The sequence below is a fragment of the Molothrus aeneus genome, chromosome 9, assembly GCF_037042795.1.
Source record: "Molothrus aeneus isolate 106 chromosome 9, BPBGC_Maene_1.0, whole genome shotgun sequence".
Classification (NCBI taxonomy): domain Eukaryota; kingdom Metazoa; phylum Chordata; class Aves; order Passeriformes; family Icteridae; genus Molothrus; species Molothrus aeneus.
Window position 1 is genome coordinate 10,623,241 of NC_089654.1, and position 21,341 is coordinate 10,644,581.

The following is a 21,341-nucleotide window of genomic DNA, read 5'->3' on the forward strand; positions in this document are numbered from 1 at the left end:
TTCCTTCACCTCCCTGGATGTCAGTCCTGATATTCTTTCCTTGCTTCCCTATTAATTGTTCGTCAGTGACACTGTTCAGTATTTGCTAATTTTCCTTTGCAACATCTAATTGAACTTGACTTTTGCCTATTTCTACTTTATCTCTATCCCTTCCAGTTATCAGGAGTGAAGTCTTTTGATGCTCTTCTATTACTTCTAACACCACTTTGAAGCAGTTCTTTATGAAATTATATTTACAGCCTTTTTCTGCCAGTTTTCCCCTTGCTGCAAATATGAATCACAGATAATTATTGTACTGTCACAAACAAGACTTCAAGTCTACAATAAGTCCATGAACTCTTCAGTGAATGTGCTTTTAGTAGCCCATTCTCCAAGGCTAGGCCTAAATCCAGAGAGGTCAGAGTCTGCATGCATGCCCCAATTCCACTGAGCACCCCTCCACCACTGCTGAGCCTATATACAGCCCTGCTTATCAAGCTCCCTCCTTTTGGAAGCAAAATCTGAGTTATATCATCCCTTCTGTTGACTTTCCATTTAATTTAACCATGAAGGCACTTGATCAAAGGCTATTTCCTAAAATGTCCCTTTGCCAGGTCTTCATACATGCTAAAAGCAGCTGCGAAAAGCCCACAGCTCTTCTCGTGCCCTCCCAGCTGGTGACAAGAGCTGTGCCAGCCACTGTGTCTGGGAATACCTGGGCTCTCCTTTTGACAAGGAGATGTACAGCCCTACTGTACATCCCTGACAGTGCCATTTCTGGGGGCACCCAGCACCCCACAGACATCTGTGTTCAATGCTGGGGTCAGCAGCTGGGCTCTAACGCACCTCTGTAGATCTTTTACTGCCTTCTCCTATAGAGAACTTGTCCAAACCCCAGTGCTGTTTCTGTCCATTCTCCAGCTGTACTTTCCTTGCTGTTCTTAGTGCACAGTGATATCCTGAGTGTCACAGTACTTCTGTCCTTCTGAACAAGGCAATACCTGTGCTCTGGTCAGGGCTGCTATTCCAACAATCTTTTCCAGATTTCTCTTATACAGACACACAGTCCTTATGCACAGGAACAGCATGTGAGGCCTTTGCTCAGCCCCAACATTGTCAAACAGGTGGCTTTTAAACAAAGACAAAAATGTATAAACTTCATCAGTCATCACTGCCGGCCCCAAGAAAAAGCACTGCCCTTTCAGAGGTGCCCCTGCCCCAGCCCCTAACCTCCCCCTCAAAAGCTGACCTCCATTTCAGTCTGCACCACTCCTTGTACTGCAATCACAATTCATCAGCCAGGCTCCAATAGCCATGTTTTCAGTCTATAAATCACCAAGCCAGACATCTGCCCGGCTTTCAAAGGAGTTTTGTTCTTCTTGTTGGCTACCACAAACTTTAAGGTACTTGGAAGCCTGAAGCAGCCCTACCACCCCCTCCCAAGCAAGTTGTGTTGATTTAAAATGCAAAAGGCGGCTTCCCAGAGAGAGCCCAGATGATGATAAAGCACTATTGTCTGTGCCTTTATGGTTCAAGACTCCAAACTCGATGTTTGCGGATTATTCTGAGAGGTAGCTGCTGTCGGGGAGAGACAGAGACAAAGCTGTGTGTCACTGCATGCTGCAGGCCACCTCCCCTGGCCCTTGTGACAGCCCTTACACAGGCTGAATGAGAAGTGTTACAAGATGGTGTCCTCAGAATCCCACAAAGACCTGCTGGGGAAGGGGCCAGTGATCAGAAAGAAGCCGTCAAAAGCTGCCCCGCCACCTCCCCCTCAGGTCAGGCACTGAGTCACTGAGGTGCTGGGCACAGCTGTATCAAAGGAGCTGACACCTCCAACAGCAGTGCTGGAGCTTGACCTGCTTCTCCAGTAAAAAAAGACCCGCCAGCAGCTCCCCTGTGGGACACAAACACTGCAGGCAGGCTCGGCATGAGCAAGGGTGGCTTTGAACCATGAATTGCCCTTTTTGCCACTCATAAGTGTGTGAGGCAGTCTGCAGCCAGCTGCTGAGAAGACAGCCCAGGATGTTCCTTGTATGGCACCTGAGGTAACTCCTTGCTCACATCCTTGCTCCTGCAAGAAATGACCAGGGATAGAAGCTCACCTCTGGATCATGAGGCTTGGGAAGACTGTGCTGGGGCAGAGCACATGGAGGAGGGATGCTGGGAGCCTGTCTTGTGCTGCGTTCCCATGATTTAGCACAGCCCCCTGCTCTCTCAGTTTCATAAGCTCCTTATGGATATGTTTTTACTATTCTAAACAGTCACTTTCCCATCCTTAAATAATTTCTATTTTACTCTATTTTAAAATTATTCCTTTTCCTCACCACCATTTCCACATTTCCTTCGCTATGCTCCCAGTGGGTCTGACACTTCTACATTAATAGAAGACAGTGACCTGTGATAAAAATACATTTTTATGGAGTGCTTGGACAGGAAGCATTACAGGACCTGAGCAAGACATAAAAATACAATAAAGTATATGAAAATCCAGCTCCAATAGATTCATTGCCATGAAAACAGAAACAAGTGAGCAGACACCTTGGCAAAGACTCAATTTTTTGTACAGCATTCATGGAAGCAGGCAAGGGACAAAAGCTGTTGCAAAGTTATTTGGAATAGGGAAAATAGTAACTGAACAGAGATGACACACTTGGCCATTCTGCATTTTGCAAGCTAAAACAAAGAGATGGGATAGGAGCTGAAAAATCCCCTGTGAGAGTTTATACAACAGCACTGGGTCTGTTGGGCACTGGAGTCCCAGTAACAGATGAGAGAACAAAGTTTGTCCTGACACCACCCAGAAATCTCCTGCTGAAGTGCAGGCCAGGAGTCTGCACCCCAGCCATGACAGGGAGCAGTGCAGAGACACAAGAAATGGCCTTGAGGCACATTTTCAATTGCATTGATCTTGCAGCTCACACCTGAAACTGAAAGCACCACCCCAGTGTGCTTCCAGCTCTCCTGAGCACACTGAAGCATAGAAAAGGGTCTCCTCCACCAGGTCTACCTGGACATACCCTGGCCAGAGTACACTGAGCTACCCAGGAGAGAGGGTAAAGAAGCTATCCAGTACTAAATTAGAGAAATTAACTCTGACAAGCATTCCCAAGCACAGGAAAATCCACACATGTTTGCAGCCATACTACAGAATAGTAGTACACCATACACTTCTCCTTGACTATTAACAGTGATCAAGTTCCAGTGCATCTCCCTCTTTGCAGATCCTTTTCTTCTGGGGCAGGAAATGCCTGTCCAGCCCTCAGGAGCTGGAGATCCTAGAAGACTCAGTGCAGGCAGCTAGCTTCTGTGGTAGCAATAGCAGCACAATCTTGGACCTTGAGAGATTTTACTCCTGTGGGGAATGCACAGGCTGAGCTAAACTATGGACTGGGTATGCCTGTTTCTCCTTTTGGAAATTCAGCTGCCAGTGCCACAGAGCAACAGGAAAAATCAGATTCATTTCCACAGAGATTTTATCACCTCAGTCTTGGCACGGGAGAGGCATCTCCACCCAGCCGTGAGCAAGTGAGTGCATTTTGCTGGCTTTTTTATATAATCAGAACAAATTCCTTGGAGATGACTCACAGGGTTTCAAGGGTGTCCAGAGAGATGTCAAGCAGCCTCAAGTGTAAATCAGTGACACACCTTGCTGAGAGGACTCCTGCTCACCAGCAAGCCCATTTGCCCTGCAGATACCAGGCAAGGGATGGGGCTAGAGGGATACTGCCCAACAGGCTCCCACAATCCACACACACATGTGTGGCAGCTCCAGGCCCAGGACACTGCTGGTGTTTACATTTCCTCTGTAAAGACAGTGATGTTTTCAGGGTGGAGCTGGAGTGCTTCCCTGCAGCTGCTCTCTAGGCTTAAACACTGAAGATTTTCAGACACTCAGGCTGGAGGAGCTTGGCAGTTATTGAAGAGATTTGAACTTCAGAAATAGAGATTCTGCCCCACCAAAGCCTGGTCAAACTGCAGGGGCTCTGGCCTGGGATGTTCATTGTGGTGGATCAGCTGTATCCCATTGCAGTTCAGTGCTGTGATGATGCCATGTTAAGCAAACCTGTTCCATTCCCCTGCCCAGGAATGAACACTCCAGCCTCCATGGGTCTGCAGGCCAGAGGACAAAGATGATACTTGCATAATTTCAAAGTATAGCCTGCTTTAGTGGCTCCTTTAGAGGCTGAAATGTAGAGGAGGACCAGGAAGAACTAGGCCTAGACACAATCCCAGAGGTCCAAAGAAACACTGAGAAAAATCCTGTGGATGCTCTTGGACCTTTGGGTGTCAGAGCAGATGGAACAGACAAATCCTTGGTGGATCTTGGCTCTGGGTCAGTCTTCTTTCACTAATACCAAGGGCAAGGTTTGACACAGGGTGCCAGTGCAGGCCAGCCTCCCCATTTGCAAGCTGCATGCAGGTGCATGCAGCAATGTCAAATCCCTTCCATCACGCAGGTGCTTCCAGTCTGGAGTGGGGCAAATCTCTATTTCTGCATTCTTTGAAGGCAAGTGCAGAAGACACAACCCAGCTATTATGCCCTTCACCTTTCAACTTCCCTCAGATGACTAACAATTACTAGCTACCATTAATATTAAATAGGAGAGAAAGAAATGTGATCCTCTCTTTGCCCTTCACATTCCACAATATCACAAACAATTTGTCATATTGGGAGGGGCTGAGGCAGGAGGAGCATTAATTATTGATACTTGGGAACAGATGGCTTTTCTTGTACCAGGGCAGTGAAATGTAAGAGGAGCCCGTGGGTGAGGATGTGAGGATTGGATGGGCAGACACATATCAGGTAACCAGCCTTCAAGTGGAACAGGAACCTTCCTCCTAGAACCAGCTCCACTGGGCTGCAGAGCTCCCAACAACAGCCCCAGCCGCAGAAACAAATCCACTGACATCTGAATTACTGAGGCTTCACCAGAACCTTTCAACGCTCCCTCACCTCTGTACAGGACATGATGACTGATGGCTTCCAGACAGCAGAGCCCTGGCAAATCAGCACCAACTGCTCTCTCTAGGAGACTTCTCTGGTTGCATTTCACGTGTTCATCCTCATCTAACTATTCCTGAGACCCCATACAAAGTCTAAGAGTGACCTCCTCCAGCCTTCCAGCAACCTTGGATCCCATTTGGGCTGCTGGCCTCCAAAATCAGAGATCCAAGTGATGCGGACCTGCAAGTTCAACCAGAGACTCCGTTATCCAACTCTTTGCCAAATTTTCCCATTGATTTGTCCAAGGATGAAATAAAAGAAGACTTCATTCTTGTTAGTTCCAGTGGTGTCCTCATGTCCAAAATCTGACCGTGGGAATGACATCCTTATGAGACAGGAAGAACAACTGGGCAAAAATGATTCTTCACCAAAGGCAGCTGATTCACCAGACTGAAAACAGTGACACCAAAAGCTTTTCCTGAAACTTTCTTGAAGAGTCTCTGTACTCCCTGCTGGACTCAGGCATCTGTAGCCATTTTCACTCTGGCCTAGCCATCTCTTTGCTGAAGATAAAGGATCAGCTGTACTGCCTCAGACCTGGGCCTGGAGAGCCCAGGGTCCTGTCTCTGGCAATGGTTATAAGCAGATGGTGAGACCTCCTCTACTACTGCAAAAGTTATATTCCTTGGCTATTTTCCATTCAGGGATTTCATAAGCTAGACATCACCTCAATTCAATTTACTTCTTTGGACATACCCCTTAAATCCTCAAATAGGCACTCATTTCCCCAGCAAGGACTAATTAAATCCATGGTTACCCCATTGAGCTAAGCAGACTCTCTTGCCACCTCCAGAGGCCCAGAAGGTACCTCAGGACCACTGTGTCAGGTCCCTTGTTGTATTGAGGACCTCCTCACAGTCTTTCCTAAACTCTGTTTCCTTAGCCTCTGCGGAGAGCTTCATGCTTCAAAGTCTCATTACTCTGACAATTAGACACACTCTTCTCATTTCTCAAGCTGACTAATCATTGATTTATAATTCCTCTCACTCTGCCTAGGGTCATGCAGCCTGCAGCCTGTGAGAGTACTAAGACACGTACAGTCTTGTGATTTGGAAAAACACAACTTCCCAGCTTCCCTCCTGGTCTGAATCAGTGGTAAAGTCCTTGGGGTGAGCAAATGCCAGGTGCCAGGGGACAGCTACTGTCCATGAAAAATACAACTTCCCACAGTGTGGAGTAGGATAGAGCAAGTTTCCCTACCCGGTGAAGAGGGAGAAGCAATCTTAGGAAGACCTGGGTCACATCTGCGCTGGGAAAGAAGGAGCTCTCCCATAAAAGCACAAACCTTCCTACTACAGAAGCTTTGACCAGTGTCCAAGTTTGCTGTAGTTTGGTACAGGAAATGGACAGACCTGAAGGCATCTATACTGCTGCATTATACCAATATGAGAGATTTTGTTCCTCCAAAAATGCTGTTTGTCTCACTGTGATAGTAGCAGAAAATGTGTTTAATGTGGACCTGTCTTTACAGAGCAGTCTCCACAGACCCAGTGGTGCTCACAGCAGTGAGGTGCTGCTGAAGAGTCAGCTGAGAGCTCAGGTACACAGGCTGATCTCACCTCCCCCATACTTCCCAGGGCCTGAGGAGGGGATCAGCTCACAAAAGAAGCCTATGGAGTAGAGAGCAATCCAATGGATCAAAAAGCAGGAGAGGGCGCATCTTTTCAACCCCAGAGCAGAACTGCTCCCTTTCACACTCCTTGGGTTAACATTTATGTGAATCCTTTCCCTGCCACTCAAAGAAGAAATTACATTATATACACATTCCAGAGAACTTTTCCCAGCAGTAATAACCATTTTTAACATACACTGAGCTTGGGAGAATGTCTAGAATTTTACAAGCAGATGCATGAGCGGAGCTGAGTTTTGATCCACACAGCACAGCTGTAAGCTGACATCACGATCCCAGTCAGGCTCTGGAATTGGGGTGGCCAGTGGGTTTGGGAGGAGGATGTGCTTGGCAGGAGCTCCCTACCTCTTTGATGGCAGACATCTTGATGTTCTCATAGTAGTGCAGCGGTGCATTGGGTGAGCTCATGTCATAGCCAAAGCCAGCCACCGCCACCTCATCGCAGTTGTGCAGCGCCATGGTTATTGCTACGCTTCCCAGGGTGGGGATGTTCTGAGAGGAGAGAAAGCAGCAATGGAAGTCATTAGCAGGCTGTCATCTTTATCAAAAATTTCCTCTTATTGTCTCTGCTCATGGGGGCACTGCTGTGACTAAGCAGAAAATCAGGAACATGGTATTTGGCTATATTCAACCTGCCAGCTTGCAGGGTTGATAGGCTCCCAGCTTGTAAAGAAATTAATGCAAATGGTCAGACTCCCCTTCCACAGCTTTGCTGTCCTGAGAACAGGGCAGCAGATGAGCTGGAGGATGAATCACAAGGGATACATTAGCCTTCTGAAATTAAAACAGACACAGACAGTGGATTACAATGTTAATGCACGTTACTGGCTTCCAGCTAGGCTAAGGAGAATACTTATCCCAAACAGGTCACCATACAGGAGCCAAACTGAGGAACAGCACAAACACCTTATTTTACTGATGGCAAATGCAGTTTAAGGTTGTTAAACAGCTCTGGGAGATGGAGAGGAGATCAGGCAGTGTGTTCCAAGATCCCTTCCTTTTCTCAGGGGCACCTTGATAGTGAGGGGGCACTCTGGCCTGTGCCATTCCCTCCAAAGCACACAGGGAAAACAAGAAGCAGTGGGAAGCCAGTCAGAGATGGGTCGTAGCATCCAGGGGATATCACAACTGCCCTTTCCCATCTGCTGACCTGCAATTTGCACTGATGTCCAGCCTTAGCCCTTCCCATTTCACTGGGCTCTGGCACTGTGACAGCAGTGCTGTACAGCTCCTGTGTGTTCTGCTGGGACAGCAAAGTGTTTCCAGTGTAAAATCCTAGCTCACTGACTTTTCTAGCTCCCCTTTAGCCAGATAGATAAATCCAGAGGCAACTTTGCCCCAGGGCCTAGGGAGAGGCTGAGAAATCCACCCACATTTTCATTTGTTGAGTATCCAAGACTGGTCGTATTGGAAATATCACAAATTCAGAGGACATGCTCAGACAGTCACCAAGGGTGACAGCTCTTAGCTGAGATGTAGAAACCAACTGCACTCTTATATTTCTCATTTACAATGGTTTACCCTGAACTGGTGAGCAATGCTATTGCATGTTCAAAAAGGTTGGGAACAATGTTTTGAGTTTCTGCTTCTCATTCAAAGGAATTGGCTTTTTTGGCACATGACTGTGTTCACTTCTGATTGCCTGACCAGTCTGAAGGAAAATGTTTTCCAAGCAAAGAATGCCACCCATATCCTAGCTGAGATGTGCAGAGCTGGGAGCACAACTCATGTGCTATGTAGAACCCCACTACAGTGCACCAGAATTACTCTAATCTGAAAACAAACAGGCAAAAACTGCTTATGGCTAAATCAATAAGACATTAAGTTCAAACATTTGCAGCACAACAGTAACAGAGCACACCTGAAATGACAAGATCTTCTTACATCCCACTGTTCCAGCTCTAGATGTCAGGAAAAGCAGCAGAATAATTTAGTTCTCACTGCCTAATTTCAATTGATACTCACAGAAACAATACTGGTTTTATTCTAGTCACTTTAGTTAACTGTTAATTCACTGGTAGCCAAAAAATATCAAGTAGGGGTTTCAAAAAATGGAAAAAGTTTATTAGGCAAGGATAAGAACATTGCCCCAAATTTCAAAATATCCAAGAACATCCTGTCTTTCCAGACATGACAGTTTTAATTCTGATTTCTCTGCTTTATGTTTTGCATAGAAGATGACATTTGTATGTCACTGGGATTGCATCAGTTGGTAAGCGGACGTGCCACAAACCCTTTCCCTCATCAGAGCTGTAGTTACAGTGTCCAAAACACAGTGAGTAAATGGTTACATCCCTGAGACTGTGTCGTCATTGGGAGCACCATGGTGTTAACACCACCCACACTTGCACTGGGCCCATTCCCACGGTACCGCTCAAGGGAGACACGGGGTCTTTGCCTGGAGGGAATTTCACTGGCCAATTTAACATTTAAGAGCTAACTTTCTAATGTGAGTCTTGCAAACCACAGAGAATTAATCACATTACCCAACCTTATGGGAGGACTGCCAAACTTTCTTTCAGGCATACTCTGTCTGGAGAATAACAGTAGACAGAAATTGAAAGTGAACTTTCGTTTGGTCACCAAATATCTGTCTGACTTTATTCTTTCTACAATACATCCAATGATATTTATGGAAAAATACAAGGTAATTCTCATCTGCTTCTGTTCTTCAGTAGTTCCTGACATGCCACTATCTTAGTACCACCTGCTCTGCTCCCAAAAATGATTAAAATACCAGCGACTACCTACCTTCCTAACCTCTTGAATTGTAGTAGATGTATCTGATTTGGCCTCTATAACTATCAGAAATTCACAGGATGTCCTTAGCAAATTGTTTTGCATTACACTAAAAATCACATCTGGAAACGGATGATCTGATGACAGTTTCTTAATTATGCCTAATTGATGTTAGCACCCTCCAACACTGCAGTAGCTATAGTTTAATATATGTCCCCCTTGAAGGCAAAATTCTGCAGCTTTCAGTGGTGAGATGCAGCCTCAATCCCACTGCTGCAGTCAGAATCCTGTGGGCTAGAGAGGTGCCTCTTGAAAATACTGTCAAAATGATCACCCCTGCTATTCACTGAGGGCAGTAGCTATTAGGGCAGCACAGGGGCGCTTGCAGAACTCACCCACAGCAAATGGTGAGGATAACAGCACCTGCCTAAGAGAAGAATATGGAGCAAAGTGTGTGTGCGTCCACACGTGCCCAGATCACATACACATAACTGGGCACTTGCTCCAAAGTGCTTATCTTTAAAAAAGAAGCAACCATCAAAGGGATTAAACAGTAACTGGGGAATTAGACAGTCTTGAAGAAAATGGAGCTGCCTTGAACCAAACTATATAAAAAGTACAATTGTTGATTAACTATGTGTCATTACTTTAGTGTCAGTACTTTAGTCTTGATTTGGTTTGAGCTATAGAAACTGAGCCCTGTTCTTCTGTGGCAGCCTGCTGAGATTCTGCTACTCCTGCTGCCTGTTGAAAATGAAGCACTGCCTCATGCCCAGCTTGTGGCATGGGCAAGACAACACCCTGTAGGATCTAGGGACATTTCCCAGGCTGTGCTGCAGAGAATGCAGCAGAGCAGCACTCTCAGGTCCAAGGGCTATCCCCTCCTTTCCTCTTAGCAAAGAAGTGCCAAATAAGAGGAGACACATTATTAGAGAGGAAGTGGCTATAACTACTCCCTGGCTGCATCTACAGAGCTTCCAAGCTCTCCTTATTGTACATTTACATTCATTAGCTGCTAACCCTTAATCTGGACCTAATGGACCATATACAACCTACGGGGCAAGCTGGGGGACAAGTGACTCCAAAAGAAGTTAAGCATCATGGACATGGCTGTGCCAAATCTGGCTTGCAATACCCTGCACAATGTGTCAGTGCTATCTCACCACACACACCCTTGAGCCATGCCCCAAAGACATACCAAAGCAAGCACCACACCTCCTCTGTTGAGTTATGAAAATAAAACTCTCTCAAACCACTGAGAAGGACTCTCGTTATTTGAGGCTTTTGCTAAGACAAAACCCTCCCAAATTCTACCATCTTGTCTCAGGATAATAATCTAGTGTTAGACCAGTTCAAAGCCTGTGTTCCTGCTCATGGCCCTCTGTGTGCTTGGGTGCTCCTGTGTCACCAAGCAGTGCTGCTTTTAACCAAATGGTTGAAGAGCTACAGCCCCACAGCAGCCAGTGCTGAGGCAGGAGCCCCTTGGGATGCCTCCCAGCCACACAGAGACTGCCCAGTGCAGGTTAGACCTGGAAAGGTCCAACATGACCACTGCTGCAGATGTGGCCATGATGAGTCTCTGACCTGAACTGGTGCCCAGCAAGCAGTGTGAGCTGGGAATGGCAAAGCCCAGAAATCACTGGCAGCCTTCTCTGCTTGTCAATTCTCTGCCACAAGTCTTGAGCTTGGCCTTGCAAGCTGTGTGCCAATGGTTTCTGGGGACCAGAAATGCCTTTAGCAGTACAGACATAGGACAGGCTCTCCTGACTGCTCCTACACTGTTCTCTGCTGCAAGCAGGAAGAAAAAGGCTTCACCTCAAGACATGGATGTTTCATCTTCCATTCTGCCCCCTGAAGAGGCTTTAAAGACTGACTTCTACTCACATAAGGAAAGAAGTCAGTCAGCAGAAATGAACACTGGAACTCCTCTGGACTCTCTTGAGGCTGACCATTACCTCGTGGGCTTGTGCTGAAGATCCAGTGCTGGTGACTGAACTAGGGCTGGAACTGCTCTTTGCCTGGTGCATGTGAAAAGCTCTTGCTGCTTTTCATTCCATGCCTGGGTCATTCCTGTGTCACTGCCTGCTGGACTGGAAGGAAATGACTGCTGTAAATCTGTTTTTAGAAATATTTGACTCCCTTAATATGTTAAATGAATTCCAGTTATTTATGGGATTTTACTTAGTTCACGGTATTATTGGATTGTTCAGACTATTCCAATTGTTACCTTTTTCAATAAAAGGGTAAGTGTTACTGAAGAATAAACTCCCTACAAACAATAATACACCTGGATATTTAAATTGGTTTGACTACTATACTAAATGATTTGAGGAAAAAATCCAAAAATTTGCTTACCTGGGAAAAATTCTTACCTTAGTTTTATCAGTTACAAACCTGATCACCTAATAGCATTGAAGTTTTCAAAACAAAAGAAATCCAGAACAAAACTATAATAGTCATCTCAACATACATGAACTATCACTTTTGTTTCTTTATGTTTTTATCAGAGCAAATCCAAACCTACCCTTTGTTTCCTTTAGCTGAAAAGCTGGAAATATGGCATAGAAAGCAATTTGGTGTCATTCATTGTGAGCAAGCAAATGCCTGCATTCTGTGGAGTGGTTCCTGTCACAGGAGCTTACAATGCACACTGCTGCTCCTAGAGCTACCTCCACCCATGCCCAGAAACAGCTGCAATAGTGGGCTTCAAAAAACACAGCAGAGCATCTCAGTGCCCTTCCTTCAGCTTCCCTGGCTGGGAGTGGGACAGAGCCTGCAGGACTGGCTGTCTGCAGCTGAGCACAGGGAAGGGCCAGCAGCTGGTGGCTGGAGACAGGACAGCCCAGCAGGCTCCCTTCTGCCACTTCCCTGCTGAGTTCCTCAACACCCAAGCCCAGTCCAAGTATTTTTGACCATGTCTAACCTGATGCACAAGCTCTGATTCACCATTTGCCATAGAGCAGATTCCTGTGCAGTGCAGGGAATATTTCTAAAGGATGTAAGGACTTAACAGAATGCAAACTTTACTACATGACTTTACTACACTCAACCTGCTCTGTGATAAGCACATACACACTCCATGCTAAATGGGAGTTCATGGTCTACTCTTCACTGAGAAGCAAACTCCCTTCAGTTCCTTGGCATCTCTCACGAGCAGAAGGAGGTGGCTGGGCTTGTACCAAGAAGAAGCTGCTATGGAGCATTTACCTGTTCCCAGCACCAGTTTGTGTGAGCATCCCTTCCCCAGCAGCTCATGGACTGGTCCCACTGCAGTGGCAATGGGTGGAACAGCCCAGCCCACAAAGCAGACATGCTGCCTTGCAACCCCAAAGCTTTACAGTGACACTAAGTCTCTACGTTTGACTGACTGCACCTGCAGTGGCCCTTACCTGTCCCTCCACCTGCCTTAGAAGATGCCAGCAGGGTGCAAAAAAGAGAGAGCCACATGACTGGAAAGGACTAAGTGGAAGATTGTTCTGTTCCTGCCATCCCCACCTCTCTTCTACTCCACAAAGACCCAACAGGTTCCAAGACACAGCCTTCACAAAGCCACAGTCCAGTAAGAACAGCCCAGGAGACAAAGTTTGCAGACACCTGGGCAACTCATGAGAGAAAAGGTCATGATGATGAGACAAGGGAGCTGAAAAGTGCCTAAGGAGCAAAGGATTCCTGCTGGCACCTCCAGAAAGGAGGCCTGCCCACAGGAAAAACCATCTAAGAGTCTGCCTACAGGAAAAACCATCTAAGAGCTATGAGAAGCTGTGGCCAGGACGTGCTAACACTGCAGCATCAGAGGTTAATCCCTGAGATGTCAGCAGCCTGCAGAGGTGCTAATCCATGGCTGGGTGCCTGAATCAGCCTGGTAACACCTCCTGCACATGGCTCCTCCTTCACCAGCTTAGTGCTGAGGCTGGGTGAAGTCCAAAGAAGGATGCTTTATTTTTTTAGTTTATAGATTCAAACATTTCCAGTACATGAACAAACAAAAGGCTTACAGAGTTGGGTTAAATCATAAGCAGGTTCATGGATGCACAGCACCAGCACAGAGAGAGAAACAAACACTGCAGTCTGCACTGGAGTCCTCAGAATTCTGATAATTTGTGTCACCTGAAGTGTTCTCCTTTCTGCCTCACACCAGGCTCAGGGCTCCCAGAGGAGCCAGAAACACACTGCTCCCATGGCTCTGAGGGCTGCTGGCTGGACAGGACAATTCACTACACAGCCAAAGGCACCACAGCAGTGACCACCCCTAGGTGACACCTCTGAGTGATGCTCATGCTTGTCCCCCAGTAAACTGCCTGCAGTGTAAAGGAGTGCTATTGCAAGCTTGAACCACCAGCTGCAATACCAGTGATGTTTGGTTTCAAGCCCCAAAGATCTGTACAAACAGAATTTCCACCTGAACAAAAATCACATTTGGCTAGTGAGAAAGCCAACCCCGCACCCACATCTTAACAGAATTCTTTATTCAGAGAGAGGATCTTTACTAGATTTTTTTTTTTTTTTGTGCTAAACCATCTTCAGGTTTAATTAACAATTATTTTCCCCCAGATATTGCTAGGAGCCCAAAGTTTGTTCTTTATGATCAGCTTATCCCACGACAGAGAATTCTACATACAGTATGGAACAGCTCTCCTACTCTTAAGACTTCGGTAGGACTGAAGAAAACTTCTAAAAAGCTTTACCAGTCCCAGAGAGAAGTCACTATTCATTGTGGGTGTGAGTTTTGCTCCTTGCTGAGGCTTTTGGCTACCACTGCCATGAGTGCAATCAAAATGCACATCTGAGTTGTACCCCATTACTATACTCCAGGATCATCTGGCCCAAATTATATTATCAAAGCAGAGGATGTTACTACATTCACCCTTTATTGAATCCTGGGAAAAACGCTTTGAGATCAGCCCCAAACTATTTTACTAGCTCTGCTCAACCTTGCTGGAAAAGCCACCAAATTACAAAGTTAATTGGCAGCACATTGTTACCATATGTGGTGTGCAAGAGAAGCACTGAAGTTTATTTAGGCATCAGAACCAAAGGAGAGTGGAATATTACTGCTCTTTATGAGGATTTTGTGTTGGCCTTGATTATGAAGGCATCCCCAGCTTTGATTGTGCAGTGTGTAGCCTGCCCAGCACAGCACAGCACAGCACAGGACAGGACAGGACAGGACAGCACAGCACAGGACAGCACAGCCCAGCCCAGCCCAGCACACTGCAGCACGGGGGCACCCGTCTGCCTCCAGCCCATCTCCCAGGAGAAACTCTGCATACACTGCTTGCTGTGCTTCTGCTTCCTAGTCCTCAGCATTTTCCTTTTCCATGTTCATATGCTTCTCTCTTGAGTAAAGTTTTCCAGGCTTTTCTCTCAGTGCTAAAGCACAACCCCAAACCCATCCAGCCGTGCAGCTGCTGGGTCACACAGATGTGGAACACTCCTCCTTGCTGCCCCCCTTGTCTGGCTGGATCACTCACAAATCTTCAGTGAGAGCTGGATTCTTGGTCTACAGGCTCTGATTTCCACTCCTCCCATTTAAAATCTGAGCAAAACATGTAGCAAATTTGTATAACCAGGGCCTTACTCAGACTCTTCCCTCTTTACCCTGACAGCAATAGCTCCTGTTGGAGCCTTTGCACTTAGAAAGCTCTAAACCTTGCGGTGGTGCAGCAGAATTCACTAAAGTGTGAAGCCCCAGCAGTTCCATGACAGCAGTCCATAGCTGATGTTTGCAGTAAAATTGTAGCCACGGGCCAGAAACTCTCTCCCTATTTTTAATTCTGTTTTAAGTCCCCTGGCAGAACCCCTGTACCAGGGTCCTTGCTCAGACTGCCCAGGCTACACTGACATCTCAGCCCCACACAGGCACCTGCAGAGCTCCTGTTGTCCCATCTGGAGGAATAAACTACAATTCACACAGTCTACTAGGGGTCACAGGCAAACACTGCTTGCCTTAAAGAACCATAAACTATTCCTAAATGCTCAAATAGACTTTTGTGAAGTGAAACATCAGGTTTCAATTAAGATGCCTTCATTTCCCAATCTGATGTGTGTTAAACAACCTATCAAAACCTCATAAACTTCAGTTCACAGCATTCTCATTTCCGGATTCTCTCTTCTCCTTCCAGTTTAAGCAATAACTTGTGTATTAAAATAACGTGTTTAAAAAGAAAAATAAATGGGGGGAAAAATAAAGTATGATGATTTTTGTCCTTTATTGGGACACCACTCCTGATTTTCTGGAAGACACATCAAGACCACATTGTTCTAAGGGTAAGTTCTGGAGAATGCAGAGAGATGAAGTAAGTTAATTCCTAGCTGACTGGAATATTTGCAATAAGATACCTTCAGTGCACAGAACAAAAATCCAGAGTTCCCAGAATCCCATGACAGCTTCTGTACACAGCAGTGCATTTTTCAAAAGGGCCATTCCATGTGGCTGAGTCTGTCTGCATATCTTGCATTTTGCATTTCGAGAAGGAAATGTCTTATCGTGAGGCATCCACCCATCTGACTTGCACAAAACAAAAGTCTCTAATATTCCAGAAGTCTTCATGATATAATTATTTGAGCATGGCAAATGAGGCACTATTCTGTCTAGTCCAAATCCCTGCTGAGACACAGAAAATCTCCTGCACTGACAGCAGTGGAAGGACAATGCCAGGGGTAGACCAAGCAGACCTTGTCCAGCAAAAGTGCTTCTCTCTGGATTTGTCAGCTGTGCTAATGTGCCCAAAAATGTCACGTGTGGTCTCTATCAACAACTATATCACATGTGTACATGAGCAATACCCAAGTAATACTTACTCTAATGGTTGATATATTACGTAGAGCAAATATAAATAGGTTCTGAGGACAGTGTTGCAATGTGAGATAATCCAGAAAATCCAAGTCACCACCTACTCCAACACTAACACTCCAAAAAGCTGCACTGGGGGTGAGAGGTACAAGAATGAGCATTAAGGAATCTTGTTAATAAATATGAGCTAAAACTGTGGTTTGCATTGTTTTCTTTTGTGAGCTTTTACATATAAAACTTGTTGGGATAAGACCAGAATTTCTTACCAAAGGTGTCATAAAGCAAACCTTTACCCTCTTCTACCATCAGCCGGGGATGCAACTTCACAGTGGCTTTCAAGGCACTGCTAAAGTGTTGATGATCCCCCAAAATCCTTGGATCAGGAAGGTTCTTGCCTGGATCTGAAGGAGTCTGAGAGCTGTGACTGTAACAGAGCCAAAGTCCCTCCCTTTCAATGTCCAACAATGGAAACCCAAAGGAAAAATAAGAACAGTGTAAGCCTCCTGTGCTGCTTGGTCTCACATCCTTCTGTGAGGTTTTGCTCCCTTTGCTTTGTACCTACCCCTCTGCCCATCAGGCCGTTGTTGAAAGGCAGTCCAATGAAGCTGAACGCTGCCTCCTGGATGAAGTAGGGATTCAGGATACGGATCTCATGAGGCTCCCTTGGGACACGGGTTGCCACTGACTTCCAAAAGCCATCAGAGGCACTCTGGTAACAAAAACAGAAACAAAAACAAAAAGGAAAAAGATTAGGCAACAAACAGAATTATATACAAAATACAGCAGATTTCTATTATTTTATTAAGAAGTATATTATAATGCACTTCTGCAGCAGTTTCCATTGTCTCTGCTCACTGCCACAGGCCACTGGTATGACATTGTAGGGCATGTGTGTCTCATGGAGAGGTGGCAGCATGGACTGATGCAGTTGAGCCGGTCTGGATAGTAACTGAGGGAGACAGACATGCCAGGTCTTCCCACTCTATCCTATATTTGTCCTTCCCTGTTAGGTTTTATGTGAATTAAGCTGTAAGTTTATAGAGTTATCATCTTGTCTTGTGAACAGTCATGAATGTTCACAGTACAAGGGAGGAGACAACTAAGTATGTCTATTATTTTTACCCAATTCAAGTTTTCACTCTGCACACATGGAAGAACAGTGGCCTTGATGTGTGCTGCACTCCTAGACAGCCTTGCCTGGGGAGGGGCTGGTGCCACTCTGCCACATGGCTTCCCATCCTTGCTCACTGATGGCTTTGCATCATTGCTTGCCATCACTGACACCTTTCCAGGTGTCAGCAGGCACAGCACAGAGTGCCCCCAAAATAACCAGAGGCTCTGTGCTCACAGGACTTAAGGAGCAATTGCATTCCAATGTTTCACTTCTGTTTGGGTTAATTCAGAGCAAGGCACAGGGAGGATGGAAGGAATATTAATCTGCTGACCAGCTTCTTGGGCAGGATAACCTGACTAAACACCTTCTTCTTGAAGCATTGAGCCATCTTCCCTGAGATCTCCATGAGAAGAAACAGACACTATACTACATAAAAAGGACACACTCTGGAATTCATTATACACACCAGTTTTGGGTTGCTTGCAGCTTAGCAGTGACTTTACAGCTGCTCTCAAGGCACTGATGAAAATGTTGATTATCCACTACAAAATCCTCAGGAGCTTCCTCTGCCCAGTAGTGATCACCCCTGTAATTACAGACTGGAATTCTGCCTCAGCCAATGCCTGCTACATTTCACACACTCCCTGTCCTTGCTCAGCTCCTGTGAACTCTCACACCACATGTTGCTAAACACCTTACAGAATGTTTTTTATGGAACAATCCCATGGATATCTTTAGCTGCTGAATTTCATACCCTGAAACTGAAACTTTGGCAGATGGCTCGTGCTACAAAAGGCATTAACAGAGCAAACCTGAGGAGGGTGTACACTGTCACCCAAACCGACACTCCAGGAAAGCAAAATCCCATTGCTATCTGTCCCCCCTCAAAACTGTTCAAACACAATACATTTTGACAACCAGGGCAAGCATCCCATGGGTTTAAGTTCACATTTCATCAATGGCCAAGTGCCCTTGGGACCCTAAATGGAAAAAATTCTAAATTATCACTCACATTCTTTCATCATAGTAGAATTAGAAAGAATGCCTGGTGTCAAAGTAGTCTAACACTTTCCATTATAATAGGACATTTTCAGTCACTGAGTGATCCCAGCATTTAAAAAAAAACAGAAAAAAAACCTTTACAAATATTAATAAAGTATAACATCCATTTGACCAAGGGATTTGAGGGATTTGGTATGCCAGCTGGGTTTTGCCTCCTTGTTAAAATTCATTAAAAATTGGATAAATATTAAACCTTTGGAATTTCCTAAGGGCACACGTAAAGTAGAGGCTTTTCCAGGAAAGGAGGGGGAAAAATAAAAAGGGGTCACAGGCTCCACTTGCATTAAGCATGCTCTAGGTCTCACAAAAATGAAGATGATAAAAAAAATTGTGAACAGCTACTCATTCAGTGAAACCATCTTATCATGGGTTTAAGCAGGCACTCCCTGGAAAAAGAGAGTGTGACCTTGAAACTAAAATAAATTTATAAGTTCATTTACGATTTCACATACACCTCTAAATATGATATTGCCCAAATTCTGTGAACAATTCAAGCCAAAGGTCTGCAAGCTATTTAAAGTGGACAGAAGACGCCTTTTGTTTGGACATACACTCCATAGGGGATTCTACATAAGTTCTTGGATTTAAGTAGGTTTTATATGGCTTTTACATTACACATAAAACATTAAATAGAAAAGAAAAAGAAGAAAAGTTATAAACATTTGAGAATTTTATTCCTTGCTGCTGCTGGAACTGAAATAACTAGACATAGCACTGCTGTCCATCTTCCCAGCATTGTGCGAACCACAAGGACCACACCTGGGCTCCTCTCAGCTAGTTCAATGCCAGTGCAAAATAAATGGGGATGCCTATCCCTAGCTGGAAATACAGCCAGTCTGCTTTACTCCCTTCTATTTAGCTGTTTCTTCTGTTGTTCTTCATGACTATTTCCCTAAGCATTTCCTTCAGCTATCACACTGCTCTGAAGTTGCTCTGGCTCTCCCTCCTGTCTCATTTCTGTTTGCTCTGTAACTTCACTGTAACTTCACTGGGCAGTTCCCCTGAGATTAGTTTTGAGGGACACCTGGGGGAGTCTTTCATTTTGGTGCATTTTCCCGCTGTAATTTCTAAAACAATTATAGGGAGGAACACGGAGTCTCAGCAGGCAGCTCTCACTTCCACCTATAGAGCAGGCACAGCCCCGCGCAGCGCTAAAGAACAAAAACTGCTTTCCTGGCTTATAATGACTGAAACCCCAGCCTTGTGGTTTGGCTCTGCAGCCCCGTGGCCCTGAGCTCCCTTCTCAGCGCTGTGGTTTTGCTGTGCAGCGTGTCCCGGGCAGGCTGCGGGGCGCAGCACCAGCCCTGAGAGCCCGGGGCTGCTCCCGACACAGCCCCGGCAGCGCAGCCCCTGCGGAGGCTCCGCCGCTGCCCGCCTCGGGTGGATGCATGTTCCGCCTGATTGCACCCAGATGTTCACAGAGGCTTCCAAAGCAATCACTTCCCGTCGGGGAACGCTGTCCCTTTTTCTGGCTGGGAGGAGAGCCGAGGAGCAGCAGGCATTAGGAGGGAGGGCACGCTTTTTCTGCCAGATTCGGCAGCTCAGACTCGCGGTTGTAGGTTGGGGGCATCCTCTCTGTTGCCTGCTGCAGTGGCTAAACCTGCAGTGCTTAAGGGTGGGCTTGTCACAATGAAATAACTCCTGTCCTGATCAGCACAATGATAAACAGTCAGAAAATGAGTCTGAAAACTGCTTAGGTGATGTTCCTGCAGCGCCTCATCGCCTCCTGGTACCGAGGTGGAAACCAGAAGGTCCAGGCTGGAAACTACGTATCCTTGTGTTAAGCTCCCGCTGTTATTACTTATTGGTATTACTGTGCACCCGGAGTACCAGGCACGGATCAGTCCCAAAGGCTGCCAAAAGAAGCTTACACTATACAAGCATAAAGAAACAAGCATCACAAACAGGCAGACAGGAGAACAGGACTGAAGAACAAGCCTATGAGGGCCATGGCATTTTTAAGCAATCTTGGAATGTTATCCAAATTGTATAATTGAAAAGGGCATCACTAAAGTCTTTAGAGGAAAGTATTTTAAAAGTACAAAAGAATTTAGATAGGCCAGGGCTTTCAAGCCAGTCTCTTGTACAGTTCTCACCCAGCAAGAGAGGCAGAAAGAGACACCACCCTCTATAGACACCACTCCGGGAATAAACTGGTACAGACATAACAGACCAAAGATTGGAGATTAGGAGGAAGGGATAAAAAGTGGCAGGGCTCACCAAATAGCTCCAGGGACAAGACAATCCAGCTGCAATCCCTCATTCTGTCCATTTGCAGAATACTGAAGGCTAATAGGCACAGCCAGTTGTAAGCTATTTTTTGTCTCCATTCAGTTTTCCATCTCCTGTTATCAGATTTACCAAGGCAAATCACAACATTCTCTAAAATAAGATATGGAAACTCAGAGTCTTAGCCAAGAAGCACCTCAGTGGAAAATACAAACCGCTAGAAGAAGGCTGAGTCTCCCACAATAACAACATTTCTAATATAATGAACAAAAAGAGAGGTAATGCCATTGCATCCAGATGATACAGATGCTGCCTCTGTGACTCTCCTGGATTTCTGAGCACAATAGCTCACTGATGATTCTAGCTCTGCTGGAAAAGGGGACAGGAGGATTGCAAAGGTCACCTACATGCAACATGAAGTCTGGGTATGCAATACTTTGCTGCAGAACAACCAAATGAAGAGACTGGAGAGGGAGTCTTTGGTAAACAGAGATTACTGCTCTCTTGAACTCTGCCAACACCAGAAATGGAGAGGAAGAAGGACATGAGGCAAAAAAAAGTCAAGAGATGATGCACTAGTCATAAGACCTCACGGTGCCTGTGAGCACATTGTTAATTGGAATCTCTGCCCCCACCGAGGCTGGAATGTGGTTTATTCTCTACCAGTCATCCACAAGCTCTCACTGTCACACAAACAAGGTACAGCAAAACCACTGCAATCCATCTGCAGAGGCTTTTGAAAGGTTTCTGCTCAGGCATGACTGGATTAGATGTGGAAGGTGTGTTT

The 21,341-nt window shown here is 45.7% G+C and overlaps 1 protein-coding gene across 4 annotated transcripts in view; it reads right to left on the reverse strand.

Annotated features, from left to right (window-relative positions):
- The window catches only part of ST3GAL3 (ST3 beta-galactoside alpha-2,3-sialyltransferase 3), a 173,551-nt gene that overhangs the window by 9,425 nt on the left and 142,785 nt on the right, over positions 1 to 21,341 (reverse strand). For all 4 annotated transcript variants that reach the window (XM_066555424.1, XM_066555422.1, XM_066555421.1 and 1 more), the window contains 2 exons: positions 16,712 to 16,858; positions 6,963 to 7,109 (listed from right to left, as the gene is read on the reverse strand). In XM_066555424.1, the coding sequence (XP_066411521.1) occupies positions 6,963 to 7,109; positions 16,712 to 16,858 (294 nt within the window). The remainder of the gene's footprint in view (positions 1 to 6,962; positions 7,110 to 16,711; positions 16,859 to 21,341) is intronic.